General features: G+C 37.4%; 1 protein-coding gene across 2 annotated transcripts; it reads left to right on the forward strand.

Moving 5' to 3' along the window:
* Positions 1-424: 424 nt before the first annotated feature.
* LOC143882289 (short-chain dehydrogenase TIC 32, chloroplastic-like) lies at positions 425-17865 on the forward strand. Of its 2 annotated transcripts, none has more exons than XM_077385806.1 (8): positions 425-566; positions 7571-7802; positions 7971-8050; positions 8856-9009; positions 9222-9300; positions 12298-12382; positions 16526-16572; positions 17456-17865. In XM_077385806.1, the coding sequence occupies exons 1-8, from the start codon at positions 440-442 to the stop codon at positions 17612-17614; spliced, it is 963 nt and encodes a 320-aa protein (XP_077241921.1). In that variant the 5' UTR covers positions 425-439; the 3' UTR covers positions 17615-17865. The 2 variants fall into 2 exon arrangements, with proteins under 2 accessions (XP_077241921.1, XP_077241922.1); XM_077385807.1 differs by having other exon boundaries at positions 8856-9003.
* Positions 17866-18693: the final 828 nt, after the last annotated feature.

Genomic DNA, 18693 nt, shown 5'->3' on the forward strand with positions numbered 1-18693 from the left:
TATCATTTTTAGTAAGATTAAAAACTCGGGTTGGGTTGGGTTGGGTTCGGGTTGTAAATGGTTTCTCGGGTCGGGGTCGTGACCCAACCCGACCCGACTTGCACCGCTAAGTGTGCCACTTGCCCCTTAAACCATGGGTTGGCCCATTTGAGAGTATTAGAAGCCAATAGTGTGAGTTTAACTATTGGCTAGGCCCGTTTGTTTAACTCTTTGGAGCAATTTTTGGTTTCCCTTGTATGGTTGGTGGATATGTCTAGGCCCGTTTTGGTATATCCTTTGTAGGTCAACGTTGTACATTCCTTCGAAGCCACCGAAACTATAGATTCCACCAAACCAACTCTGTCAGTATCTGATGAAGATTCTTTTAGTACAAATAGAAAGTGGGTAATTCAATCTTTGCCATTTTTCTTTCTGGGTTTAAGAGTTTGGAGAAGAAAGGATGTGGTTATTTAGCAGAGAAGGGGCTTCTGGATTTTCAGCTTATTCAACTGCAGAGCAAGCTTATTCAACTGCAGAGCAAGTCACACAAGGGATTGATGGAACTGGCCTCACTGCTATTGTTACAGGTGGGTTTAATCTGGGATTCTTTTTTGCTTGTCTTTTGTTGACTTTTTTTTTTTTTTTTGTTGTTGATGAAAACTGTGAAGATATTATAATTACTGCCATTATAAATGGTGGGTTTGGCGTGGATTGCAGTTTGCTTCTGATTGGTAAATTTTTATTAGATGTGATGGGAGTGGATATCTTTGGGTTTACTGCTATTTCTGCCATTGTTGCTTGTGGGTTTGGTGTGCATTTTAGTTTTCATGAATATGGTGATTTTATTTATTTAATTCTTGATTGGAGTGATGGTTTTTTTTTTTTTTTTTCCAGTCATTTCTATATTAATGTGTGCTATTTCAGTTGCCATTGTTTTTATCATGGTTTTAAATTTCGGATTTCGGTGGAGACGGACACCGAAACCACCAAAAACCGAAACGGTCATTTATTTCGGCCGGAATTTCGGAATTTCGGCAGAAATTTCGGTTTTTCCGAAATTTGACCCAAAAAATCTGTTTTTTTTTAAATTAATTTAATATTTCACAGAAATTTCAACTGAAGAATAAAATATTGGTTTCGATTTTTGTACCAGATTTCGACCGAAATTTTGGGTCCGAAACCGAAATTTTAAACCTTGGTTTTGATGTAGTTTACATGATAACTGAAAATATAAATATTTTTTTATGACATAGGGTATCCTCACCCCATTTAGGGCAGGACTAACCCGACGGATGCACGCAATCACCTGTGAACCTCGTGCATCGGGTCTGTGTGTGTGTGTGGGGTGTGTTGAATTCGCGTCTATGGGGAGCAAACCCACGATGCCAGCCGACGTGCCATCCCCGTACGGGTTATAACTTGAAACTATAGATAACTGAGTGTTCTTTTGTGGTTAGAGTGGGCTTGTTATGAATTTCTTAGATTTATTTGCTTGCCGACCCCAATTAGTTTGGGACAAAGGCTTAGTTGAGTTGAGTTGACTCGAGTTAGATTTATTTGCTCATTGTTTCCGTGAAATGAAAGATAAGGAAATATAGGTTATCAGATGTGATGAAAGTAGAAAATTTGCATTTTCTGTAATTGCTGATATAGCAATGGGTTTCATCTGGATTAATATTTACCTTTGGTGGTGTTGATATATTTGTTTTGTGTATTTGAGTAGCAAAGTATGTGTATTTTATAAACCTTGAAGGGGCCGTTTGGATACGCAGATTTTAGAACCCAGGTTTTTAGTTTGAAAACAGTGTAAAAGAGGTTCATGATCGAGCTGTTGTATGCTGCCGCCCTGACAGCGTTTCTTGGATTTTGAGTGAGAAATTCAGGTTTTAAAAATCTCTCCCGCATCCTGCGATTTCTAAAACCTGGAAATATGGGAGGATCTGCTACTCTCTTGCTGACGGAAAGTAGGGCGAGAAGTCAAAAAAAGTCAAAAAGCGACGGCTGGTCCTCTTCTTCTCTTGTCCTCTTAGATACAATTTTGAAGAAATCCTGGATTCTAAAATCCACGTATCCAAACAGCCCCGAAATGTAAACATTAAACCCTGAATCCTAGACTATCTTAACCACAAGTGTGTTGGATCTGGATTTGGTTTGGATGTACTTTTGGTGTATTTTAATTCATTTATTCATACATTTTGGCCATGATTATATGAAAATTAAGCAAATTTAGGATGGATTTAGATAATATATTTGCAGTTACTACTGTTTGTAAGATATGTTCCTATTTGATTAATAGCAAAACTGTTGTTTAAACTATATCAGTTAAACACATAATAAACGATGAAAATATTATCTAGATTAAAACCAAACAAATTTTATGTGATTCATCACGATGTGTTGCTACACCAATGGGGGAATGAAAACTTGGCTTCCACTATTTCTCAAAATGAAAAATACCTGAGTACACAATGGGTTAATTGCAAGAAAAATTAAAAGATTAAAATCCCTGGAAATTCTTATATTAAAGCCACAAGCCCACTCTTCTCCTTCACATCTTTTGATTGACTTATGCTGTTGTATGAAGTCAACTAAGCCTACTCTTTATGTAGGCTTCAAACCAAATCTCGTGAATGTTTAAAGATTCTCGCATGTTCGTAAATCCCGAAAATAGGCCCTAAAGAAATTTCTAGAACTCCCCAAAGGATAGCCTAAAATTTCCCCCTTGATCAGGGGCGGAGCCAGGAATTTACACTTGGGGAGGCCGAACTAATTTACACTTGGCTGCATTGGTCATTGGGGTGCGGGGTATGGCCCCCCTCATGCTATATCTGCCTTTGCCCCTGCCCTTGATTCTTAGTGAAAGCCTAGGTGGCAACCTAATAGCGGGGTGAGTTGGGTTTTAAAAACTTCTGCCCTTTTGAAAGAGTAATTAAAATTAAAACAAAGAACAAATTGGCGATTAAAACCAAGAAGAGAAAAACACATGCACAAAAGATATATATATATATATAGAGGAATAAGATTGTACGCTCGACCGTACCTAACTTTAGGTACGGTAGAGTGCCAAATCACATGGGTCCCCCATTTTTGGTGGGCATCTAAACCATTCATTTGCAAGGCCCCATCATAGATAGGGTGCATACCAAAAATCAGCACCATTGAATCATCCTAACCCCTCCAAAACTGGAGGCCAAAATGGGCAGATTTGTGGACAAACACTGTCTGTCCATTTTGGCCTCCACAAATGGATAGGTTAGGATCATCCTGTGGAGCTGATTTTTGGTATGCACCCTATCTATGATGGGGCCTTGCAAATGAATAGTTTAGATGCTCACCAAAAATGTGGGACCCATGTGATTTGGCACTCTACCGTACCTAAAGTTAGGTACGGTCGAGCGTACAATCCTTTTCCTCATATATATATATATATATATATATATATATATATATATATAGAGAGAGAGAGAGAGAGAGAGAGAGAGAGTGCACCGGTGTTTTTATAGTGGTTTAGCACAAACCGGCCTACATCCACTCCATGAATATCCCCTTTTTGGCTTTCCATTAACCCGGGCTTCTTACGAGTGAAGTTCAAACTGTTCACAAGCTTTTATCTCCAAAGCTCTGTCCCGAGGCTGAATCCGTGCCTTGTACACTCATCCGAGCTTCAAGTTCAAGCTCACGTCAAAGGGTTGACAACGTGTCCTCCACCGTAGTACAAAGATGATGAAAAATGGCCTTCTGAAAGGCAAATACAACACTTTAATCTAACTTAACTTCTCTCAAAAGATTTAGAAGTAAAAACCCTATTCTTTTTTGTTTTTTTGAAAATTTGTAAAAACCCTATTCTAATCCTTCAAATAATCTCAAATAGAAGCACAAGGGTGTTTAACACTCAAGAATATGTTTAAATAGGTTTAGAGGTGTCTATTCAAGGTATAAGGGATATAACTCCTTTATATAGAGAGTGGAGGCCAAAACTAGCCGTTACTAAGCCCTAACGGCTAGTTCGGTTGACCAAAAAACTAGCCGTTACGGTTATATAAAGACCCCACAAATTAGGATTTGGTCGACCGAACCCCAATAAACTGGTTTATTTATTTATTTTGAGGCCGATTGGACTTCGGTCGACCGAACAACAACCAATTTCTTTTGCTTTTTCATTTCTAATCCAGTTTGGCTTTCGGTCTTTGGTCCTCTTAATTTCTTTGACATATTTAGCTTATTTTAAGTTGTTTTGAGTGCCTCTAAATGGTTTTTCATGGGCGATTAGATTTTTACAATCTAATATATGAAACTTGATAAAAACTTCAACTTTGCTTGGATCTTCAAGTCTTGAAATCATCTTCATGGATCTTAAAAAAAAAAAAACTTATTTCATATGCCATCCACCTATCTCCATGTTGACAATTCACCTAACCCTACTCGTCCAACATTCATTATAAGCTAAGCACCACTTTCTCTTCTCCTAAGTAAATGAGTTTTTATGATGATATTTGAAGATTTCCTTCTTGTATGCGCCTTTCAAAGAGACTTCTCATTTTTAATTTTTTCGATTTCTTGGTTGAGATGAAACTTATCCATAATATATTTAGGGAGATGATTTTTTCACGACCACCGCCCCCTCCCCCTCTTTTAACGTGATCTGACGTCAAAAAGTGTTAAAGTCTGCCCACAATTCGCGTAGGGGGGGGGGGGGGGGGGGTACCATCCTTGTGGGTGGGTGGGTGCGTGGGGTGGGGGTTGAAAAAATCATCTCCCTATACTTGGTCCTTTTATGATTAATTCGATTGTTAGCTAAAGAAATGGCACCTCGTCTATCACGAAGAACATTCATTGTCATTTGTTCCATATCCAAATCCGCTAAATTTTTTTGGCCACATTGCTTTCTGCCATGCTTAACACGACATTGGATTACAAAACAAAAAAGAGGCAGGGATTGGTATCAATAAAATGAAAGAAATGAACCAATTTCTGCTAGACAATTTTATTTGAAGGTTTGGAAAAGATGAGAATGTCTTATGGGCGAGAGGTAATTATCAAGAAGCATGGTGTGGATCAATGTTTAAAAACTTGAACTCAGACAGGATGTGAATTTCTTATGGAGGGAGGTAATTATCAAGAAGCATGGTATGGATCTGTGTTTAAAAACTTGAACTCGGACAAAAAATTGGCAAAGATGAAAACAAGTTGCCTTGGGCAAGCTTGACTCGTAGGTCCAAAACTGAGTTGACTCGGGCAATTCAAGACTCAACCAAGTCTGGAAACAATGCTTTGGATTTCGGAAGAGGAGGAAGGGGTGGGGGGAGGTCTAGGCAGGCTTCATAGAGGTGTGAGATTGGAAGTGTGGTCGAGGTTTTCTTCTCAAGGATAATATGTAGACTTCTATTGTGATGTTCCTTTGGAGACATCTCATGCTTGTCTTTTCAAAGTGTCTAGAGATAGGGCAATTGGCGTAATGGTCATATATGAAGGTTTGCAGAAGTATCATGCAGACACCGCAATTTAGATGGAACTTTATGAATTGGGTGAGAACAATGGTCGCAAGTATTATGGTCATGTTAGAGGGCACAGAAGTGGAGAGATGTAAGAATAGGTGAATATGTAAGTGGTGTATATATGGCCAATTCATGTTCAGATCTTTCTTTCTCAGGTTGGTAGTTAAGTGAATGTAGTAGCACCTATCGATTGTGGGCTCTCCTGGACCTCCTAGAGTCATTATTTCTATTGGATCACGGTCTAAACAAGATCATCAATGTTGGTTATCTCATTCATCACCAACTAAGTATATCCAATTGGTGCATGATGTGTGTTGCAATTGAGAATTCAGATGAATCATCTTCTTGTCCACTGTCCCCATCCCCATGACATAGTGGGGATTCAGAGTATCCTTGTTCAAATGCAGTTGGGTGATGCCAAGGTCATGGGTGTACTCATCGAATTAGGGCTGCACACGGTTCGGTCCGGTTTGGTTTAGGGAGGTTTTTTGAACCGAACTGATACCATTGGTTTGGAGAAAATCCAAACCGTAACCGAACCGATGGGGGTATAACCGAACCGATTTTGACCGGGTCAGTTTGGTTCGGTTCACGGTTTATCCGGTTTTTGGTTCAGCTTTAATACAGATCCAAATCAAGTTGTTAAATAAGTTTACCTATCAAAAAACAAAAGGTTTAGCTCTATCTTTTGCTCGTTCTCTCTCACACTTCAACCCTCTCCTCTCTCTGCAATTTGTAGCTTTCCACCTCTAACCCTAGCTCCCCAAAAAAAAAAAACCCTACCTCAAATGAGGCTTTTATGTTGCATTTATATCTAGGATTGATACCCTTAGGGTGACTACAATGACAGAATTACCCCTAGACTACACAAAATGGCAAAAATGGCCTCTAATAAGAAGACAAAAGAAAGGAGGCGCAATTTTGAGTTGGGGGGGGGGGGGGGGTGGGTAAAAAATCGGTGTCATCTACAGGGGGTGGCCAAAATGGGGTGTCTACTTCCCATCGGTTCGGTTCAGTTCGGTTCATTTTCGGATTAAAACTTAAAAACCGTTAACCAAACCGATGGGATCGGTTTGGTAGAAGTCTTAACCATGACTGAACCAATGCCCAGAAAAACCGAACCAAACCGAAAGGCCCGGTTTGGTTCGGTTTATGGGTTTGGCCGGTTTTTTTTGGTGCAGCCCTGCATCGAATCTTGTGCTACTTGCCTGTGGCCTATTAGAGGTAAGACTTTTTGGAATTTTGCTTATTAGGATTAGAATATTGTGGACCATATGGAAAGAATGTTGTAGCAACAGAAGTTTCAAAGGAGGAAGTGCTATTATAGCTGCAATGATGGCCATTTTCAATAGAGTAGTGGATGGGCTTTATTACTGATGTGATCCTATTATTTGAGGGCTGTTGATAAGCAAACTAGTTGTCTAAAGAGGACCCGCTATAGGTCTCATATAATTGAATTTCGATGGGTTGATTTCGGACAATCTGTGACCAGCAGGTATTGAGGCAGCATTATAGATCACCAATAACTGTTAGGGGTCGTTTTTCTGGACTGATCAAGGAAAAGGACTCTGATGAAGTGAAAGCAATGGCACTTACACAATGGATAAATCTACTCATCACGATTTTTGAGGGTAGACCAACAAAGAAACTCTCGGAGCACCACTAGGCTTCACACAAACCCATTGTTTCTCGGCCTGATATCACTCGAGGCGATCGACAGTGAGCACTCGCCTCTTCTCTCCTTTATTAAGAAAAAACCATGTAGGGTTGGTATTGGGATGGTTGAGGGTGAATGAAAGATGCTGAGGGAAATATGGAGGAGGTTTAAGGGCATTTTTGTAAATTTAATTAATATTTAAAAAATACAATAAAGTAGAGTGTTATTAAAAAATTGGGAGGATATCAACTCTGTATTTATCCCAGGTGGTTGTTTTCTTTTGGTTGATAATTTATAAAGCACATGGAGTTACTGAATTTTGCATTCTCTTTATTTTGATACTTGTGTTTAGGATTACTTGATATTGGCATTTCTCGAGTCTGCAGTATTCTTATAAATCTGCTGGCACATTTATTTGCCACATTCAACACAACTGCAGGGGCATCTAGTGGTATTGGCACCGAGACAGCACGTGTTCTTGCACTGCGTGGTGTTCATGTAGTTATGGGAGTCAGGAATTTGGGTGCTGGTAGGGATGTCAAGGAAGCAATCGTCAAGGAAATTCCATCTGCTAAAGTTGATGTCATGGAGTTAGATCTCAGTTCAATGGCATCAGTAAGGAAGTTTACATCGGAATTCAATGACATGGATCTTCCACTGAACATCCTCATGTAAGAAAATTGAAGGATATGAGTATGATCGCTATTTTAATTGTCTTCTTCGTGTATCCATAAATACGGATTCACACATTTTTTATTTTCTTATCTTCTCCCTATAGACTTCTTGAACCTGCCTAGTTTTAGTAGATTATTAAACAGAGAGGTGATTTCTATTGGCAGTAACAATGCAGGGGTTATGGCATGCCCGTTCATGCTCTCCCATGATGGCATAGAGCTACAGTTTGCAACAAACCACTTAGGTATGAATTACTTGTATTTATATGTTAACTAAGATTTAAATGCTTATGAGCCAAGAAATATATTTGCAGAAGTAAGTTTTTAAATGGATTTAATCAGCGTAAGTTCTTTTAAACTTTAACATTAAGCAATTCACAATCTTGTGATTACTCAACTTATTTCTTCTCTCCGTGTTTGATTCTGCAAAGAGCCTAGAAATGCTCAAGTTTTTAGATGGTTCGTCCACAATATTATTTAAGATGATTTGAGGAATCCTAAACAGAATTTTCTCCCTGTATTGCAAATGGAACATGCATTTTTGTTGTAAGAGTTGTTTTTTTAATGAATTTGGAAGAATTGATTGAATGAATTCATTCTCATTTTGTGTTTTTTTATGTGATGAATTAGAAGTTAAGAACAAATACTACTCTATGCTTTAGGCTTATCACATTCTTTATGGTTACGGCCAATGTGCTGGTCATGCACTGGTGATGATATTGTAATTAATTTCTATCGACATCACTTATTGTCTCAAAATCGATTTAAATTTATCCTCATGTGTATACGGGGAAATGATTTTCATACCCCCTTGTTTTGATAGTGGACTCCTCTATTCTACACTTTCTAAATTGGCTGTTGATAGTTTTTAACAGCCCTTAACAGGTAATTAGGGAAGTGTAAAACAATGACAGTAGTGCCATTATTAAAACAAAGGAGTGAACAAATGTATATATGTATGTCTAAAACTCAACTCCACTACTTTTTACTTCAAATGTTTTTATTGCAAAGTCATAAGCTAGATGACCATTTTTTTATCATGTTTCGCAGGTCATTTTCTTTTGACAGATATTTTGTTGGAGACCATGAAAAATACAGCACTTAAAAGTAACATAGAAGGACGGATTGTTAATGTTTCTTCTGAGGGTCACAAACTAGCATATCGTGAAGGAATTCGCTTTGATAAAATCAATGATGAGTATGGGTAATATTATGCGAATGCCATTCATAGTTGCCTCAATCTGTGATTTGAATATAGCATTTTTGTGATTATGTTCACAGCATAGTAGCCTTGCTCTTTTGTAGTTATTTTCCTTTTCGTTTTATGATAAAAGGTATATTTTTCTGGATGCCCTTCAAGATGACAAAGTCAAATTTCTGTTTCTATTTTCTTTTTTCAAATTTCTCAACTTACAGGTACAATAGTATCTTTGCATATGGCCAATCAAAGCTTGCTAACATATTGCATGCTAACGAGCTTGCCAAATGCCTCAAGGTATTCAATTTATTTCTACATTATAATCAATCAGATGATGCATATGAAGTACCAGGTGAAGCACACTACATATTTTTTTGAAGCACACTTCATATTCATTGCAACCTTTTTCTGATGTAAATTTTTCCAATGATTTTTTGAAGTTTTAAATGTTGGCTTGTGCTCAGAAGCATCTATCTGGCTCCTTTTGGATTCCAAAATATTCATAGCTTTTGTGTAATATGCACCTTTTTGTTCTTGTAAATGAAGTTATATGACTATGCAAGGAACAGATTAGAAAGTCATTGCCCGTGTATAAAATTCTTTCCGCACGACATTTTGTTTTCCAAATGATCCATCGCGAGTATTTATTTATATATTTCCATCAAAACCAACACGAAACGACCGTCTTGTTTCCATTTCCATCCCCACAGAAACGATATCGAAACCGAACGCATACCAAAACCAAAATCGCACGTGCATTTACATAATTATATTTATATGAATTGCTCGTGAAATGTGGCATATGTATTATGTATACATATTTATATGAATTACACGTGAAATGTGGTATGTATTGAATTATCAGACATGCGCGACAATGCATGTCACTAGGTATTAGATGTTATTAAACCATTATGGATAGTTGTCTTACTTATTTGATAATTTCTAAGTGTGTATTTGTCTTTATTGTAGATTTTCCTGAAATTTTATCTTAAAATTCTATCATTTGCATATGTTTCCATATGATTCTGTGATTTTACAGGATTTCCACTGCAATTGCCATATGTTTCTGTGATTTTACAGGATTTCCACTGAAATTTCCAACCAAAACCAAAATTTAAAATCTTGGATACTAGAGGGTCTTACCTTAATCACCATTTTACCTTATACCTGGGATAATAGGTAAATCTTTATTTACATTATTATCTTCCCAACCGACTTGCTTCTTTCTTGGTAAATTTGCTTGTTGCATTCATTCCAAATATGCCACAGCAAAGCATATGGGACTAGTCTCCATAATGTCTTTCCATTCGAATCGAAAGGGCTGTATTCCCATTCTAAAATTATTGACTTGATAGAAATTTGAGAAATCCACATTATGTCAAATTGGAATACAATTGTCCCCAATTTTGAAAAATTAAAGGACAATGAAGTATTAGATGATTTAAGGATTCCTCCACATTCTTGAAAGGGATGCATCAACCTGCAATCTGTATTTCCTTTCTTGAGCCCATCGCAAGTATTTATCATTTTGATCACCACCATCCACACAATGAATCAAGTTCTCTTTCTAGTCTACTTTTTATTACTGGGGGATTGAGAATTCATGTAGTGAGATTTAAGTTTTCAACCTTGAATCCTCTCCGTTATATCTTTTCAAAGATCAAGTAGATCCTTCTTCTACCTTTGATTTGCTAAACTAAATCTCTCCGCTGATCAAGAGTCATAAAAGGAATTAGTCTCGATCTCAATTCATTGCTCTGAAGCGAACTATGCTGATACTGATCTAATTACTTTATCGTATAGATCTAATGACTGATTTTGAACTGGTTAAATCAAAAGCGATTCAATTTCAGATTATAGTTCAACAGTTTTAACATTTTGGGGTTGATCAAACTCAGAACTGATTTTGGAATGTGAAGATTAATTAATTATGACATCGCCACCATAACATCAACACTGCTATTTTACATATACTCTAAATACATATACTCTATCCCTGTCCAATTGCATATTTCTAAACCGGTAAAGATAATTTTATTAAAGCATAATTACACATGGGGCAGAGATTGCCCTGTATACATAGATTCCCCCACTTCGAGGAGTACGAGAAAATGTGATGGATGAATTATTCCAGATGTCAGCTATCTCATTGTTAATTTCAGGAAGTCTGCAATGACTAGAGTATATATTCTTTGCTGAAGCAACCGTATATGAAGAACCCCCCTTCCACTGGTGAGTTCCCATCAAATAGGTGTAAACCGATAGTAGAGCTCTTGCCTCTGCCTTGTTTGAATCCATCCTTCCAAGAGGGCCGGAGAAATCAGGCAAGATATCCACAACCCCCTCTCTCCAAAGCTAAAAACATCTCCAATCCCCACCGAGCTCAGTTACCAACAGCAGCACCATCGACTACATTATTACTTAACATCCACTATGTGCAAAGTATTATTATATATAAACTCCACTATGTGCAAAGTATTATTATATATAAACTCCACGGTGTGCAAAGTATTATTATATACACTTATTGGGACCTCCCAATTCAAATTTATAGTCTGAAATTTATGATGACAAAGCTTGCTTCTCTTTATGTAGCAATTTTATTCATAGGATGTAGAGGTTGGGTATGGAACACAAACAATATCTAAAATTTCATTTCCAATAGAAGGAAAAGGAAAATAAAGGATTCTTTAAGTTCTTACCAAACAGTTTGGTTAGCAATATAATGCTCTATATTAGGTTTTTGAACATGACGTAATCATGCTTTCCAAATTTCCTAAATGAAAAACAAAATTTTGTGGTTGTCTTATTTGGGATGCTTATGTTTTGTACTTTGTTTCATGGAATATGAATACTTTTGGCTGTCTAACACATCTATGAGATATCCAATTTGGCTGCTATAAGTAGCTAATATGAGAACATGTAAGGAATATACAACCATTTAATATTTAAGAAATTGAAGATTTATGGAAAGAACATGAGTAGTAGATATTCTAGAAAATATGATTATTAATGATATATTATCTGTTTGGATAGGATTCCTCTCTTGCAAACATTTTCGTACGATCTGTAGTTCGGATAGTATCGCCTTATCATAAATTTAAGTCTTTTTCATATCCTTCAATTTATAACTTAGTCCACCTATCATCATATATCCAATTTCCTTGATGTTACACTCTAAATATGACTACGATTGTTTCATCTCAAGATATATCATATTGATGATATGTTTATATCATGAGATGCTTGCATTAGCGTGATGGTGTTTGCTTATATTCTTTGTTATAACAGGAAGAAGGGGTGGAGATAACTGCTAATTCACTTCATCCAGGAGCTATTGTCACCAATCTGCTGCGTCATCACAGTTTCTTAAATGGTAAATCATTGACATTCCATTTTGACCTCTCGTGTCTTAAGATACTTATATTAGACATACACAAAGTAGGGAAAACCGGTCATCGACAAAACAAATTTGGAAGGCTCCACTGGAAGGCATGATCAAATTAAATTTCATTGCCTCTAGTTTTGGCAACCCCGTTCCTCCAGGTATTGGTGGAATCTTGAGGGATTCTAATGGTGGAGTCATTTGAGTTTTCTCAGGTGCAATAAGAGACGCCGACGCTAGTGAAGCAGAAGTTAGAGAGGCATATCAAGGAATAAAATACCCAAATCGAGCATTATTGAGTAGTACGAGGGTAGAGGGAGACTCTTTGAATGTGATTCACTGGCTTATAGGGACGGTTGTGCCACCTTAGAGGTTGGCACGCCTCTTTGATGAGATCCAGGATCGGATAGGAGGATCCTCAATCACTTTTAACCATGCCAAAAGATCGGCGAATAGTGAAGCAGACCGATTGGCGCGGGATGGGGTTGGTAGAGTGGAACTAGAGTTGTTTGATTTCTTGCCCCCCTTACTGTTTTTTTCTCGTTGTATTTTTTCTTTTCCTTCTGTTGTTTTGTTTTCTCTCTTTTTTCTCTTTTTGGGTGGACCACCTCAGTCTTCCCGGCATTTAATGAAAATTTTACCATTAAAAAAATTAGACATACACAAAGTATGTCCTTTGATGGCTTCATTTTTAGTTGGAGCGCATAGGATCAGTCTTCAAAAGGTCACCAAGTTGACTTGGTATCATGGCCTTGATTTTGGAAAATGTCTATTTCTTATTTTACATCAAAACTCAATTCCTCAATAAAGAACAGTGGTCATTTTGAAAGCATGAGAGAGAAACCATTAGGAGATATTAGTTGATCCCATGCGGAAAAATGACAAGGGCATTATAGGGGGAAACCAAGAAATAAAAATTTCCATACCTGCTCTTACTTCACATATTGATGCAGTGCCAACATGGTAGCCATGTCATGCCTAGGTGGTTTTGGTGGAGTTCCAAGTTGCAGTCCCTCATTAATGTTGCTGGCCCGTTTTGAACCTGATTTTTGAGCTTCTAAATGGAAGAATTATGGAAAGTGGTAAACTACAAAGTTGTAGGTCTCTTTGAGATCTTTCCAACAAGCATTTGTGCTTGAAAATTGGATAAGAGGGTAGAAAGTTATGGCAGTTTTAGTGGACTGTGTCTGTGGGTTCCCAAAACAGTCAAAAGTTAGTGAGTTCCAATGCAATTAATGTTATGTTAGTCCCTAAGCTAGCTAGTGGAGGATCTTGAACGAATTTGCTTTGGTTTTCTTTTATTTAAAGAGTTAGAAATCATCTTTAGAGGGGATTTTGGATGTTGATAAACTTATGTAATTGATGGAATATCAATTGGGTTGAGCTTTGCTCCCATTTTCTTCTTCTCTAAGTTGTGTTCTTGTGTTCTAATTTTCTTCTTCTTCCCTCTTAAGCACCCGCATTATCTGGTATCAGAGCCAACGTTACTCTCTTGGGCTAGCTTCGATTTGATTTTCATGGCGGCATGAAGAGGTAGAGGAAGGCGTGGTAACCAAATGATGGAAGATTTGAGAGATGAAAGAGATGATGAACTTCAAGCACTTCGAAGACAAGTTAAACAACTTACCATGCGACTTGAACGCCAAGAGGCTCGTAGTGAGCGTGGTAGATCAAGCCATGGAGGTTCTAGTAATGAATCCGATGTAAATCCCTTCGCCAATACTCGTGAAGAAGGTAGGTTGGGAAGGTTCTATCGTGATTTCGACACCGTCAAGATTGACTTGCCGGAGTTCCATGGTCGTCTACAACCCGAAGATTTTCTTGAATGGCTTAGTGCCATTGAGAAGTTCTTTGATTACAAGGAGACACCCAAAAGCCAACGTGTGAAGCTTGTGGCTACAAGGCTTCGTGGCTACGCTTCAACATAGTGGGATAAGGTTCAAGAGATGAGAATCCGCAAAGGAAAGCGTAAGATCTCTTCTTGGGAGAAAATGAAGTCAAGGCTTAAGGAGAAATTTCTTCCGTTGGATTTTTCCCAAATTATCTTTTCTCAATTCAACAACCTACGCCAAGAATCCAAGAGTGTGTTGGACCATACCGAAGAATTCTACAAACTCATGGCTCGTAATGATATTCAAGAGGGTGAAGATCAACTTGTGGCAAGGTATGTTGATGGTTTGAAGTTTTCCATTCGTGATGAGGTGGAAATGCACCGATCATTGAGCGTCAATGATGCTTGTCAACTAGCCTTGAAGGTGGAGGCTAAGCTTTCTCGTCATGGTGCTAAAAAGTATGTGGATGTTCGTAGTCTCTATCCTTATTCTAAAGGTGAATCTTCACATGGTGGAGGAACAAAGTCAAGGTCCGAATATTTCAACAAAAATTCTACAAAATCAGTCCTTACACATCAAGTTGGAAATCAGCCCAATCGTTCCAACGATTCAAATGCTTGTTTCAAGTGTGGTCAAGTTGGCCATCGTTTCAAAGATTGTCCAAAGCGGCAAGTAGTGGCCTTCGGTGATGAAGAAAATGATGATAATTTTGTTGATGATTCAAATCAGCCCATATATGATGAGGAAGATGACATACAACATGAAGAAATCGAACCCGAAGAAGGAGAAAGCTTGGTGATCCAAAGAGCACTTGCTACACCAAAGGTTGAATCCGATGATGATTGGCTCCGTTCCAATATTTTCAAGACTCGATGCAAATCTCATGACAAGGTTTGCACCATTGTGATCGATGGTGGGAGTTGTGAGAACATCGTATCTCATGACATGGTGAACAAGCACAAACTCAAAACCAAACAACATCCAAAGCAGTATCAGATTGCATGGTTCAAGAAAGGATATGAGAGTAACTTTTTTATTTCCAAGAACGAATTTGATCAAGAGACCTTAATAATGGTAAATTCAATGCTCTACTTGTTGAAACTAACGAGGAGTACGAGGAACTTCAACGGCAATTCAATGAATTCATCACCAAAGAAATTGGATCCGATTGCATATTAGGTGAACCGATGGATATTGAAGTGATGGGTGAATGGAAAAATATTACATCGATTTTTTCATCCAATTACATCGATCAATTTTTATTTGATCCTACATTGAAGCTCACAGTTGATGTTTATATATTCAAACATGTTCAAAATCTATACAAGTTATCACTTCTTCATGGAGATTATGAAGCGGAGTTTGATCTTGGGAAGTTTCAATTGATGATCATTCTTCGATACTTCAAGGTTCGAGGGCGAGTTTTCTTGAACCAAGGAAGTTTAGCAAATTTCAAGATCGTGTGGATGCCCCTTTTCAAGTGCTTAAGAAAATTGGGGATAGTGCATTCAAGGTTGAGCTCCCTCCAAATATTAATACTCACCCAACTTCAATGTTAAGACTTGACAACTTATCATGGAGAGCTTGATGAGAACTCGCCCACCCGGAAATAATGATGCAGTGCCAACATGGTAGCCATGTCATGCCTAGGTGGTTTTGGTGGAGTTCCAAGTTGCAGTCCCTCATTAATGTTGCTGGCCCGTTTTGAACCTGATTTTTGAGCTTCTAAATGGAAGAATTATGGAAAGTGGTAAACTACAAAGTTGTAGGTCTCTTTGAGGTCTTTCCAACAAGCATTTGTGCTTGAAAATTGGATAAGTGGGTAGAAAGTTATGGCAGTTTTAGTGGACTGTGTCTGTGGGTTTCCAAAACAGTCAAAGTTAGTGAGTTTCAATGCAATTAATGTTATGTTAGTCCCTAAGCTAGCTAGTGGAGGATCTTGAACGAATTTGCTTTGGTTTTCTTTTATTTAAAGAGTTAGAAACCATCTTTAGAGGGGATTTTGGATGTTGATAAACTTATGTAATTGTTGGAATATCAATTGGGTTGAGCTTTGCTCCCATTTTCTTCTTCTTCTCTAAGTTGTGTTCTTGTGTTCTAATTTTCTTCTTCTTCCCTCTTAAGCACCCGCATTACATATGATGTCAATCTTTGTATAGAATGATAGACAATTTGTCCATTTGAAATGATTGACAATTAGCACATTCAAATGCACATACACACATACTGCTTATTTTCTTTATTTCATGAATCAGATGCAAATTAACCTCTTTTACAATTTGCTTTCGTTGGTGTGATGCAGGCATTGCTACTATGTTGGGAAAATACGTACTTAAAAGCATACCACAGGTGAATTTCATTTCTGAATGAGCCTAATTTAGCAGTTTCTTGCCAAACCAAAAATGTGCGCTTATTGAAACTTAGTATGGGACTGATATCCACGCTACCATGTTTTGATAATGGGACGAATCATCTTGTTACACTTATTTAACCAGCTGTCAAAAGCTATTACATGGTGGTGCAAATATCAGCACAGTTTTAAGAAACTGACATGAAATGACCGAAATATTTCTATTTCCATCCCTATCGAAATGCATATCAAAACGCAAACACATTCCAAAACCAAAACCGTAAGTGTATTATTAGTAGCATACTATATCGGTATGTGTTACATAATAATATTTATATAAATTACATGTGAAATGTGGTGTATATGAATTACATTCAAAATGTACTATGCATTGAATTATTAGACATGCACGACAGTGCTTGTCACTAGGAGTTCAATGTTGTTAAATCATTATACATAATTTTTTTTCTTATTAAGTGATGATTTCTAAGTGTCTATTTGTGCTTATTCTAGTATTTCCTAGTTTCATCCTAAAATTCTATCACTTGCATATGTTTCCGTGATTTTACAGGATTTTCTACGAAATTTCGAAGCGAAACAGAAGCGTTTCCGTTTCTATTTCCGTAGTGATCAAAACCGAAGCTGAAACCAATTACGTGAACAATGACTACTGATTGAAACTCACTAGATAAACATCAACCATGCATCTATCTAACTATCTATCTATCGGGATCCTTTGGCCAAGATCTTTAAAAACCCAAAGATGTACTTCATCTTAGCAATAATTTTAATTATATCAGTGTTTTTGTCTTCAGTTGCTTAGTCTATCTGTTGGGGCATGTAACTACTTGTTGCACTTCACTCAACTGAACTCTGTTGTAGGGCGCTGCAACTACGTGCTACGTGGCATTGCGTCCACAAGTAAAGGGTGTAAGTGGCAAATATTTTAGGGATAGCAATGCGGCCACTCCGAACTCCCAAGCCACAGATTCAGAGCTTGCAAAGAAACTATGGGATTTCAGTGTGAGTTTGATCCATTGATATGGTTGTGCAGATCCTGCTAAAAAAAGAAGACCATCTGGTCAATTTGAATGATTACTGCGGCTTCAGAACCCATTATTTTCTTAATGGGCTACAGAAAAATCATATTTCACTTAAAAAATAAATAAAGAATCGTGGTGGGTTTTTTGTAATCTATACTGCAGATATACAAAGTGGAGATGTCATATGCATAGCAACAAGAAGTCTTCTCAAGAATTTATCAACATTGTTATAAAAACATGTATATGTAATTATTTGTAGTTAATACTAATCAATAATAAGCATGTTAATATAATGAGCAATGATAATTCCACCCCTTTTGCTGACAAGAGGGGTAGAGATATCATTTTCCTAATATAATATATTATAAATTTAGGAATGCTAAATTGAAGGCGCCCTTGCAAAAACCAAGCAGCAGGTCCCATTGGATCCACATCATCTTAGGGGTGTCAATGGATCCAGACGGTCCGATGAACAGTCTGAATCCGAACCTTAATGAACGGGATCTAGGCACACAAGAAGGATCCATGGACATATTATGGATCCTCTTCGTAAGATCCGGAAAATTTCGGATCGTGATCAAGACATGGCAAAAAAATCCGATGGATAGTCACGATCCGAAATCCTTTTACTAAAATACCCTCAAAATATCTCTTATATTAATACTTAAAGGAGGGTTATTTACATAAAAATGAACTAAATGTTACTTAGGTTACAACTTTTCGCTTCTCCTCTTTACCCGGCATCTTTTTCTCTTCCTATCTTCAATCGGTTTTTCTTCTTGTAAACTTGCCACTCACCTTAAACAAGGATTAGTTATTCAAAAGTTTTATCATCGCACACCCCTGAATATTGGAGTTCTTTTCAACAATAAATCATATTCTTCATCAAAATCATGGGTTATTATTAGATATAGTGACTAATTCTTTTCTGAATTGATGAAGTTTTGGGGTTCATTTCAAATGAAGAAGGCTGAGATTTTTTGTTGTTTTGTAAGTAGGACCTACTAGGACACTACGATGGACGGTCCAATTTGAAATGGATCGTGACAGGGGCGCAAGAAGTAGGATCCGAAGAAC

The sequence above is a fragment of the Tasmannia lanceolata genome, unplaced genomic scaffold (assembly GCF_043159265.1).
Source record: "Tasmannia lanceolata isolate RefF3 unplaced genomic scaffold, GAP_Taslan_0.1 ptg000007l, whole genome shotgun sequence".
NCBI lineage: Eukaryota > Viridiplantae > Streptophyta > Magnoliopsida > Canellales > Winteraceae > Tasmannia > Tasmannia lanceolata.

What these genes read in the sequence shown, in the direction of transcription:
- LOC143882289 (XM_077385806.1), top strand. Translation starts at nt 440, where the DNA reads ATGTGGTTATTTAGCAGAGAAGGGGCTTCTGGATTTTCAGCTTATTCA. An exon ending in AAAATCAATGATGAGTATGG is followed by an intron (nt 9,010 to 9,221) that starts GTAATATTATGC and finishes CTCAACTTACAG; the next exon opens with GTACAATAGTATCTTTGCAT. An exon ending in TACTTAAAAGCATACCACAG is followed by an intron (nt 16,573 to 17,455) that starts GTGAATTTCATT and finishes ACTCTGTTGTAG; the next exon opens with GGCGCTGCAACTACGTGCTA.